Raw genomic sequence first — 12,138 nt, 5'->3', positions numbered from 1 at the left:
GTGCAGAAGGGCCAGAAATGTGCACTTGTTTATATCTGTGTCCACTTTTTCTTGGCATCGCAGCGCCGTGCTCCGTCATCGAGGAGGGGCTGCCTCAGTCCAGATGTGTGTGTACAGTCCAGATGTGTGTGTATTTGTGTGAGGCATGTTGGGTGGAGTGTTCGCTGCAGCTGTATCTGATTTTTGTTCCATGCAGATTACACACCAGCTGGAAGGAGTCCGCTTTTTTTTTTTTTTAAATGTCCCTCACCTCTGTACTTCCGGCCTCCCCTTCCTGTTTCAGCCCTCTGCCCCCCCAGCCGAAGACCCCTGAGGTGCCGTGGTCCGAGACGGACTCTGGAGTCTTTCATCTGACCGATGAGTCCTTCGACAGCTTCTTGGAGGAGCATCCTGCAGTCCTCATCATGTTCTATGCCCCCTGTGAGTAAAAAAGCAATTTTGTAAAAAAGAACTGCACCCGATGATTATTTTCATAATCAATCAATTATTTGATCCGTGTAATGTCATCATTTATAAAAATGAGTAAGAACTGAGAGCCCAGGTCATCTTTAAATTGCTTCCAAAAAGTTCCAAAATGATTCTGTGAGGAATAAAGAATGACTAATTATTTTTTATTAGATTCTATTTTCAAACTCACTTCTCTGAGGAAGGAAAGAGGCAAATGGGCACATTCAGGACTTTGACTTTTTGATCTGTTTCCAAACAAGAAGTTGAACTCCTGCGTCAGGTTAAGGCGGGCTCAGAATGAAGGAGAAGATGAGGCTGTTACAGTCTCTGTTAACTTACTGGAGACAGTGCAAAAGTCCAAACAAACTACGCATCAGTCCCTCTCTAAAAAATGTTAGACTTCACTACCCCCCGTCCTGATTTGTTCAAGTACTAAACAGATTTATTAAAGTATTAAATGCAGATGTACAGAAGGCAAAGATAGTTGTGCAGACATCATTAAGTGTCTGTTGGTTTTGCATGTGCAGATGTGTTATTGAGGGTTATGTAGGTTTTCATTTACTATGAAAAAAAGAAAGGACTTTTTCTTATCTAAAGGAGAAAGCTGGAAATAATCCCTAAGTAGTCAAATATGTTGAGCAGCTTCACATTCCTTCCTGCTGGGTCAAACCTTTTCTAGCACATTCTCTTGGGTAGAAGAGTTGTTTAGTCACACAAATAACATCCACTGTTTCACCCCAGAAACCGAACAACAAACCCAGTGACTAGCTCGCTGCAGTGACTTCAGCTGTGTGTATCACACGGGCTCATCCTCACAGCAGAATACTTCATTGTTGCCATATGGTTTACATAAGCACGCTTGTCATTTTTTATGCACGCACCACACTGCTGTTGTTACGCAGGACTTTGTAAACATGCCAGATTCTGTCAGTGGCAAAGAGATTTTTTTTCCAGCTCCAGATTGTTCTGCTTTCGTCGAGCCCTCCTGCGTGTGAGGAAGCTGTCCACAGGAGATTTAGCATGTTGATAAATGCGACCCAGAGCTCTAACGGCATGCAAATAGATTCATCCCTGTTAGAAATGCAGTCCAACAGTAACACGACACAAACTGAATCATGTTTCAACCGTTTTTGGGCCTTTTTTCTTTTTTCTTTCCTTCCAGAAACTTCTAACTGAATCACATCCTCATCCTTCCTCCCTCCTCTTCTCAATCTACATGCAGTAAAAATATATGAATAAATAAAATAGGGCCGTTCCCTCTAGCATAATGATGATTCATTGTCTTCATAATTTCTTTACATAGGGAGAGCTCTTAGACCTGCAGGTTGCTTGGAGCGCTGCACTTCACCCAGAGGGCAAACACACCTTCCAGCTGTTGAAGTGATTAAAAACACATCCTCAACACTCACACGCTGCAGTGGGACCCGCTACGTCCACCAGCTCATTATTATCTGCCCCAAACTCAAATATGTTGCTCTAATATTTAAACAAAAAAACTGCCAGTTGGCAAGAAAAATGTAGTCAGTGGGGATTTGTGCAAGTCTGCTGAAAAGGTAAAGCTAAGTGACATCATTTAATTTTTCAGATCGGTCTCTTTGGAATGAAAAACAACAGTTCTGCAAGAGGCCCAGACGGGGATAGACTGAGAGGGGGGCATGTAACGTCTCGGACAAGCTTAAGCGTAAGGAAGTAGTGAGAATCATCTCACATCTTCTTTGTGTAACTAATGTCTTCCTGTAGGGTTGTAGTACATGAAATCGCTCTTGGTCTCCAGAGAACATGAACATTAGGAGTTATTAAAATGAACTATGCTTTCAGGATTTAAGGCTGAGCTACACTTAACATTTCTCATGTTTGAACAAACTTCTAAAAGTGGCCAATAGGGTACCCGTGCACAGCCTGTATGTTCTCAGGTGCGCATGGCTGAAGGAACATACCATGAAAAATAAATCAAAAATCTGTGGCACACTGAACATCCCTTTACTGTCTTTTACTGTGCGCAAACAACGCGTTTGCCTGTAGCTTCCTCAGGTTCACCCAGCACCTGCTTTTGATTAATACTTATAAAAGTCTTATTTAGTCTTTAAAGGCAGATTGAACAAAGGTCATGACTTACGACTCATGTCAGCATGAAGAGCATCCCATAAAAGTACTTTAGTTAAACCAGGTGTGTGGTAATGCTTTACATGTAATGTAGCTCGTAAAGCTCTCACAAAAAGCATTCATGTTAAATTATCCAATTAACCGTTGGTGCTGTGGTCAGCGCTGTTGCCTCACAGTGAAGAGTCTGCATGTTCTCCCCGTGCATGTGTGGGTTCTCTCTGGGTACTCCGGCTTCCTCCCACAGTCCAAAGACGTGCTCGTTAGGTAAATGATGACTCTAAGTTGCTCCTGGGTGTGAATGTGATTCTGACTGGTTGTCTGTCTCTACATGTCAGCCCTGTGATTGGCTGGTGAACAGTCCAGGGTGTAACCCCGCCTCTGGCCCAATGACAGCTGGGATAAACTCCAGCCATCTGCGACCCTGAATGGGACAGCGGGTATAGATAATGTATGGATGGAGAGAAGGACACTACTTTGGCTTTTATTCATAATTGCTAATTAATGCTAACTTTGAAGGCCCCATAGAAAGTTTTTATCATCAAAAGCGATGGATAACTAAGTTTATGATGTTTTTGGCAGATATTTATACATTTTTATATTTTTATATTAATAGGTTATGCAAGCATGACATTATTCTGGTGCCTTAATTTTATACCTAATATTTTTATGTAAATATTATGTTTAGCCAAAAGAGATAATTAACTGTTACAAAAAGTGCAGCTCACACAGTCGCTCCCAGTTATGAGGTTGATACCGACTGTTATTATTACTATTAAGTTTTCATTCTTTCTTTTATATGACCATTTAATTAATCATTACAGAGGCATAACACGTAATCGAGCCACCTTTCAGAGATCATTTGTGTGTCATTAGTTGGTTTAATTATTCATCAACGTTGTCCTGGTAGTGGAGAACATGTTGGAGGGGGCCTCTGTGTGGACACTGGGGGAAGTGGACTCATCCTCTCTGTCCTTCAGACATTTGTCCTGCACTTGACTCACCCTGCTGACAGCAGCCAGTCACCCACCAAGCAAATCAAGGGCAGTTAGCTGAAACAAGCTACATCTTAGTCTGCAGCTCTCTCTCACACACACACACACACACGCATACTCACACACACACACACACACACACACACACTCACACTCACTCAGACACACACACACACACTCACACTCACCCCACACACGCATACTCACACACACACACACACTCACAATCACCCCACACACGCATACTCACACACACACACTCACAATCACCCCACACACGCATACACACACACACACACACACTCACTCACTCACTCACTCACTCACTCACTCAGACACACACACACACACTCACAATCACCCCACACACGCATACTCACACACACACACACACACACACACACACACACACACACACACACACACACACACACACACACACTCACACTCACTCAGACACACACACTCACACACACACACACACACACACACACACACTCAGACTCACACACACACACACACACACACACACACACACACACACACAATCACCCCACACACGCATACTCACACACACACACACACACACACACACACACACACTCACAATCACCCCACACACGCATACACACACACACACACACTCACACTCACACTCACTCAGACACACACACACACTCACAATCACCCCACACACGCATACTCACACACACACACTCACAATCACCCCACACACGCATACACACACACACACACACACACACTCACAAATGCAGTATTTGTTATGACACATATCAAACACATTTCACACCATGGCTCAACATTTATCGCACACAATTACACTGCAAATCTCTCTCTCTCTCTCTCTCTCTCTCTCTCTCTCTCTCTCTCTCTCTCTCTCTCTCTCTCTCTCTCTCTCTCTCTCTCTCTCTCTCTCTCTCTCTCTCTCTCTCTCTCTCTCTCTCTCTCTCTCTCTCTCTCTCTCTCTACCCCCCCTCTCAAACACACACACACAAATGCCTGGCCTTGCTGCTTCAGTGCAGTTTCTTAATGGCCCCGCTGTGACAGTGAGATTAATGGTCTCCCAACCACCACCATCAGCGTGCATTTCTGCCCCTCTCTCGGCGCGGCCATTCTCACCGTCCTCTGAGCGGCACTCAGCAGGGGTTGTTTGCGTTTAGTCTCTTGCGGCGGCAAAGCCTCTGACTGAACAATGCGTTTCCCAAATTGAGCTTGATTGTGTCCCAGACCAAGACAAAGTGCTGTTGGCAGAGTGCGAGGCACAATATTTAACGTAGAATATTGTGATCCAGCAAATACGGGGTGTTAAGTTTTATCCCTGAATGTTTGTGTTTGGCCTGCAGCTGGTGCACCAGAAGGATGGTACATCTGATTTTGAACATCCTTCCTGACTGGCCACTTAGTAAGTAGCCACAGGCTCAGTGTGCTGCTGCTGTCGACCAGCAGAGGATGACCTTACAGCACTCTAATGCTGTTCAAACTTAGGATACTTCTATACTTTTTCATGCCATGTGTGTAAAAATGGTTTCAGCATCCTTTTTTTAAATGATGACATGGTAATAAGAAGTACTGAAGCTTTCAGAAAAACAAAGTCATATTTTAATCCAACGCTGCTGAATGCAAAAGAGAGAGGGCAATGATGGTCTATTCAGATTGACAGGTTTGCAAATACTGAAGTCCTTTTGGGGTTAGAGTTACATTGTGTCTCTTACAAACAGGCAGAAAGCTGAGGGGGTGACACTGTCCAAATGACACAAAATCATTGGCAAGGTTTGCTTACTGACGTGTTGCCAATGTATCTAGTATCATATCGAACTTTAAAATCTGGTGTCGTCGTGACAGCACGACGGAAAGAAGACTTTTTTTTCTGTTTTAACATCTATCAGTTCGTATTACAGCTCCTGTGACGTGTGGGTAGTTTGTTTGTCCTCTCACTCTTAGCGCTTCTCCCCCACACTCAGTCTGAGTCAGCAATATTTCAGTGGATTTCTGTAAGCCCCCCTGCACACACACACACACACACACACACACACACAGTGACCATGCCCCTCATGCACCACTTGTTCTGAATGTGAAGCAGAGCGGATGCATAGCGCAGGACGAACCTTTAGTTTTTGTCTCTTACTCATCACTCTGAAGGGTCGGGGGGGGGGGGGGAAAGTCCTCTATTTCTCTATAAGCCTGGACACAATCTGATGATCACACACCACACTGACTCAGTTGAAAGAGAAGCAGCTCTTTTTTTCGCGCCTTTCCACGAGGCATATCGCACTTGATTTATAGCCTGCGCCAGCACCGCATTGTATATTGAAGAAAGAAATTCCTGAACTGTTTTGACAAGGGCAATTTAACAAGTTTGGAAATGTACCAAGTTTGTTTCATGCATCTGTGCACAGAAGCGCTGTGAGCACATACAGACACTGCTCATCTCTGATCAAACGGCATATTCATTACATCCTAAGAAGATACATCTTGTACACTGTGTGAGACAAATATTGTGTTATGTATTTGAAGGTTGTTTGAAATCCAAAAGTGTTTGCCACTTTTCTTCCTGCTCATGCAATATTAAACACACCTCCACAGCAGACGGACAGTTTATTCCTGACGCGTGGAGCTCGGACAGATTGGCTTAAAAAAACACAAAAACAACAGCAACAACATTTGTGCATTTGCGTGTTTACAGAATACCTTCAGATAAATCCATTAATACAGAACAAAGAACACATTAAACATTCATTAAAGACGAGAGATCTGCAGCATGTGGCTGAAGGTGAACTTTGCCGATTAAATGTATTCTCTTTGAATTGTTGCACTTATTGCCACATTCACATTTACCTCCAGGGGATTGTTCACTTTACAAGCCATCAGATTATGACCCTTTCAAAGTAAAAGACAAAATGTAATTTTTATTTTGCACTTATGGAGAAATTGATGCTTTACATAAAAATGCAACACAGATTGTTAAATCGAAAATGAATTTACTTACAATTAAATTCATGATTGAACAATCTGCAGAATCATTTAAAAGCACAGTATGTCAATTTCACCACTAGGGGGCTCTCGATCAAAACAATAACATAAGATAATGTCGAGACTTGCGGGGAATCATGGGAGTGATTCTCTCTGCTACTGTACAAAATTACGGGTTTCTCCATCTTTGAAAACTTTTGGAAATGTTTGAGTTCATGTAAGTACTCAGCCAAAAAAATAATATAATAGATTTAGTCATTTTTAAATAAATGTAGATATTTCAGTGTAAAAATTCTACACATTATACCTTTAAATCAAAGAACAGTTTTGTCTACATCCCCCCTCTGTTTCCCCTTTGTCTTCCTGTTGTCTACTTCCTGCTCTCTTTTCCGATACTGTACCAGTGACTCTGTGACACCCAGCTCTTCGTCTCACTCAGTTTGTCTCTTGCATGCTTACTTACACCAACACGAACACACACCCGTATCTGAGAGAGACGACATGTAATAAGTAATGAGACGTGACTGAACTTTCTGGGTTTACATGAGTCGCTCTTGTCGTCCCATTTACACTTTCACACACGGCATGGCAGCAGTAAACGCGCTGACAGAGAAGGGTGAAGCCGAAAGACATTACAGAGGATTACAGATGTTGATGCGTCGATTCAACGAGACAGCTGCGGGCATCATGTCGTGCAAACACTGCATTACCACACTCTTAGCATTTGGTACATGTTGTTTTAAGGTTTCATAGACTGCAAGGTTAGGAAGTCCTTCCTTCATTTGTCTGAGTGAGTCTCACAAACCGCTGGGTTAAATAGTAGTAATACAGGCAAAAAGGACCAAAAAATATCTAAAAAATAATACATATCATTGCGCTTTATTTGCTTATCACAGATTATCACTCATTATGTGAGTTTTCAATATGATTACAACAATCTGTACATTAGTGCTGAGTGCATTACAGCTCCATGTATTAGTGATCCTCATGTTTCTTCAGAGCTGTAAAAGTTTGTGGTTTCAAATGATCAGTGATGGTTAAATAGGATTGATATTGACTCTAATTCTCAGATACTAAACTATAAGCTTCCTTGGTACTCATTATATATCTAGTTTTAAAGGCAGAATGTGCAACATTTTACACAGAAATACAGCAGACTTGGAGTATATCCCCTGTAAATGTCTCTCTGACTCATGACTGTACAATGAGTGAGCCAGCTGTACTGTTGTCGGAGCCGTGTTTACATCATGTTCACATGGACGGGACGGCATTGTGTATAAAGCTGTCTTTAGATCCCAGTCATTCTGTGTCCATTTATGTTCAATGTGAAGCTACGAGCTAACCAAAGTGTGCTAACATTAGCCTGCTAACACAACAATGCAGACCACAGGTTATTGCACCTCGAGCAAAGGACAATTTTGTCCGCCACTTTCGCTTAATGGTGCTTAATTATAGTGCATTCTAGTTCATATCTCCGTCGTGTGAACGTGAGTGGAGGGGGGTTGGAGGTGTGTGGCTAGGGCGGGGGAAGCTGAGGCATCAGAATAGCGGAGGTTTCGCCAAACAGCAGTTTGTTTTGGTTCCATGCTGGTGCTCAAGGGGGTGACATCTACTAATCAAAAAGTCACACATTCTCCCTTTAAGGGTTTTAAACCAGTACCAAGTATTTGTTTAGTATTGAGTTTTAAATTAAAAACTGACAAAATGATTGTACGATTAGTTATCATCTTATCTGACTCTCAAGTTTCATAAATCCTTCATCAGTCAGTCTCTAATGTGCGGTTTGATCCCTTCAGGGTGTGGACACTGCAAGAAGATGAAGCCAGAGTATGAAGAAGCTGCTGAAATACTCAACAAGGGCACAAACGTAAGTTTAATGACCTTCGCGTTTGTCAACATGTGCACAGCAGGTTCTTGAAGGAGACCTTTGTGTTGATTCTTCTGCACAAATCTCCTCTAGAAGGCCTTCTTTACTCTGATGGACATACAGAACTACACGGCCGTAGTGGTGCCTCATTAACGGATCATTATAATCCCTTTTCTGGGCCTGTGGGCTTTCAGATGATTTGGCCAACGCTCGATGTGTTTCTGATTAGTGGGGTGTGTGTTCCCAGCCTCTCCTGTCAGACCATTCTGTCCTATGTGGGAATCCAACACTCCCCAGCCAGGGGCAGGGCCTATAAAACTTCATTCTGGTGACTGTAGCAATTATCTCATCCTTGCTCATCCCACCGGCCCGACGCTTGGACCCTCTCCTTGTGGCTCTCTGCCCGACAGCAGAGGTCAATTGGAGAAGTCGGGCTATTATCTAATATGGATGGACTAAAGCCTCTCTCACCCTGAAGACCCAGTACATCATTTATTTTTCTCCTCCTGGCTTCTTTTCTGGTGTAATTAAAGTAAATAAATGAAACCTAGTGTGTGCTTCTGTGCAATGGTTGAACATTAGTTGTAATAGGTGGAATATAACAGGTAAGTCTGAGGGACAGATCTCTCTGTAGTTCCTGTTTTACCACAGTTGAATGTGTTTGAAAGTTTGCTGTTGTTTTTCCCCACAGAGTCCAGGTGTGGTGGCGGCATTAGATGCCACAGTGCATAAGGCTGTGGCAGATCGTTTCAAGCTCTCAGGCTTCCCGACTGTCAAGTATTTTGTGAACGGTGAGGAGAAGTACACGCTGCCGAGCCTCCGCAGTAAAGACAAGATCATCGAGTTCCTGCACAAGTGAGTCACGCTCTCATCAGGCCGAGAGGTCACTACTTAACTTTGTCTTCAGTAAAGTGTGCAAATGAAACCAGTTTAAACACCAACACAAAGTCATACTTTCCAGTAAGTTAGTCCTGAAGTTAAACAAGTAAGAGATGCTGTCTTTCCAAACCAAATAGATGAAGAATAGAACACTAAGTTTTTTTTAATTCTCTTAATGTAAACGATTTATATTTCCAAGGATCAATGCTGCAGATGGACCTGTGATGGCGTCAGATCATCTACTGCAGTTACAGACATCCTTTATCAAGTGTTCTGATATAGCACTAGTATTCACATATTAACATTTTTCTCTTTGGAAAGACACAAGTACTCCATTTCACTGCCATTTCTAGGGATGTAAAGATTAATCGAAAATTCGATTCAAAAGTGCCAAGATTCACATCGGTCCTCTGAAAAATGAACCACAATAAAATCGTGAGCGTCAGCAGCTGTAGAGCAAGATTTTGAAATTGAGGACGCACCACTGTCTTTTAAATCGGAGGTGTGGAAGCGCCCCCCTCCCCCACTTGTTGCAAGAAAAAAAAACATTAAAAGGCCAAACCACACCGAAGTGGGTTTGCAGCCCCTAAAGGAATCTTTTTCACTCATAATTTGTCTCATTTTGTAAAATAAATCATGAGAGAATCGTATCGTGAGTTGAGTGAATCGTTGCATCCCTGGTCATTTCTATAACCCTGATTTTCAAGAGTTCCTCAGCAAACAAAGCATGACTCAGCATGTAGTGTACTTGATCGATACTGATTTTCCCCCCTTGTTGTTTGCAGTCCTCAGGCACCTCCTCCTCCTGAACAGTCCTGGGAGGACAAGCCCTCCCATGTCAGCCATCTTGGATCAGAGGATTTCCGTGAGGCGCTGAAGAAGAAGAAACATGCTCTGGTCATGTTCTACGCTCCATGTAAGAGCTTTAAGGGATTTATATCAGCTGTGCTTAACAAAAACTAGTTTGCAGCTTACCTCCTCAACAGAGGTCTGGAATTGCACATAAAAGGCTCATCTTAAATTGGCACTGGGGAAAAAAAATCAGAACTGTTTGAGAAGTTGTTGCAATCAGCTGAAATCACAGCCCTCCTCTGTTGGACTTGTTGTGATCATATCCTGGATTTAAACCAGTGTGCATACGTAACTCAGCGCTGCCTGTCAGCCTCCTCATGCACGGTATTCAAACCCCGCCTAAGCCATGGGGACACTGAGGAATGATTCACATGACTGAGAATAGATTTGTGCAAGTTTGTAAGAATCACTGAGAGCGAATCACTGTTCCAGCTTAAATTTCACTTTTCCTGGAAAACATTACATTCTGTCATGCTGCATATAGTTAAGCCCTGAGAAATGGAAAAGAAATGACCAAAAATGTCCTGGAAAGCTGAAGTTGTGCTATTTAATCTTTCAGAAAGTAACAAATTACCTCCATTTTGATATATTAAACATCATAATCTGATCCTTTAAAATGTCTCTCTACCCGATGTCTCTGTGACTGCCAGGCAGCGGATAAAATAACAAGCTGCTCAGGTCCAGAATGAAGTTACAATTATTCATCATTTCACTGATAAAGGCTTTTAGATCCCAGATAATAAATAACCAGGCAAGAATGAAAAACAGACTACTCTCAGTAGTTCATCACCCTGAGAAATACTATTTTAAACTCTGAAACTTTAGCTCTGTTCAGACTGACGTTTCTGAATGCTACTGTGGCGTAATGGGGGGGAAGAAGTGATCCCCCCTCTGTACCGTTTTCAGAGGTTGTTACAGAGGTTGTTACAGAGGTTGTTACAGAGGTTGTTACAGAGGTGTTACAGAGGTGTTACAGAGGTTGTTACAGAGGTGTTACAGAGGTTGTTACAGAGGTTGTTACAGAGGGTGTTACAGAGGTGCTACAGGGGTTGTTACAGAGGTTGTTACAGAGGTGTTACAGAGGTGTTACAGAGGTTGTTACAGAGGGTGTTACAGAGGGTGTTACAGAGGGTGTTACAGAGGTGTTACAGAGGTGTTACAGAGGTGTTACAGAGGTTGTTACAGAGGGTGTTACAGAGGTGTTACAGAGGTTGTTACAGAGGTGTTACAGAGGTTCTTACAGAGGTTGTTACAGAGGTTGTTACAGAGGTGTTACAGGGGTTGTTACAGAGGTTGTTACAGAGGTGTTACAGAGGTTGTTACAGAGGTTGTTACAGAGGTTGTTACAGAGGTTGTTACAGAGGTTGTTACAGAGGTTGTTACAGAGGTGTTACAGAGGTTGTTACAGAGGTTGTTACAGAGGTGTTACAGAGGTGGTTACAGAGGTGGTTACAGAGGTTGTTACAGAGGTGGTTACAGAGGTTGTTACAGAGGTTGTTACAGAGGTGTTACAGAGGTTGTTACAGAGGTGTTACAGAGGTTGTTACAGAGGTGTTACAGAGGTGTTACAGAGGTTGTTACAGAGGTTGTTACAGAGGTTGTTACAGAGGTGTTACAGAGGTTGTTACAGAGGTGTTACAGAGGTTGTTACAGAGGTTGTTACAGAGGGTGTTACAGAGGTTGTTACAGAGGTTGTTACAGAGGGTGTTACAGAGGTTGTTACAGAGGTGGTTACAGAGGTGGTTACAGAGGTTGTTACAGAGGTTGTTACAGAGGTGTTAGAGGTGTTACAGAGGGTGTTACAGAGGGTGTTACAGAGGGTGTTACAGAGGTGTTACAGAGGTGAGACGAAGCGAAGCCAGGGTGGGGGCAGCACGGTGTGTGGGTGCATGTCGGACTGTGAATGTGGAGCTCCCTCTGTGCCATGCTTTCGCGACGTCAAAGCACAATGTGAAAATGACACTGTTGCGGAACCATTACAAAGACGTGATGACGCCTGAGCTTGGT

At 43.0% G+C, this 12,138-nt stretch overlaps 1 protein-coding gene across 1 annotated transcript in view; it reads left to right on the top strand.

The window, feature by feature from the left end:
• pdia5 (protein disulfide isomerase family A, member 5) overlaps positions 1-12,138 on the top strand; it is a 60,765-nt gene that overhangs the window by 32,876 nt on the left and 15,751 nt on the right. Inside the window, exons 11-14 of the mRNA XM_061053097.1 lie at positions 284-420; positions 8,330-8,400; positions 9,092-9,255; positions 10,065-10,195. Coding sequence (XP_060909080.1) covers positions 284-420; positions 8,330-8,400; positions 9,092-9,255; positions 10,065-10,195 — 503 coding nt within the window. The remainder of the gene's footprint in view (positions 1-283; positions 421-8,329; positions 8,401-9,091; positions 9,256-10,064; positions 10,196-12,138) is intronic.

The sequence above is a fragment of the Labrus mixtus genome, chromosome 13, assembly GCF_963584025.1.
Source record: "Labrus mixtus chromosome 13, fLabMix1.1, whole genome shotgun sequence".
Classification (NCBI taxonomy): Eukaryota; Metazoa; Chordata; class Actinopteri; order Labriformes; family Labridae; genus Labrus; species Labrus mixtus.
Note: the sequence above shows the minus strand (reverse complement) of the source record. Positions and strands in the feature narration are given on the sequence as shown.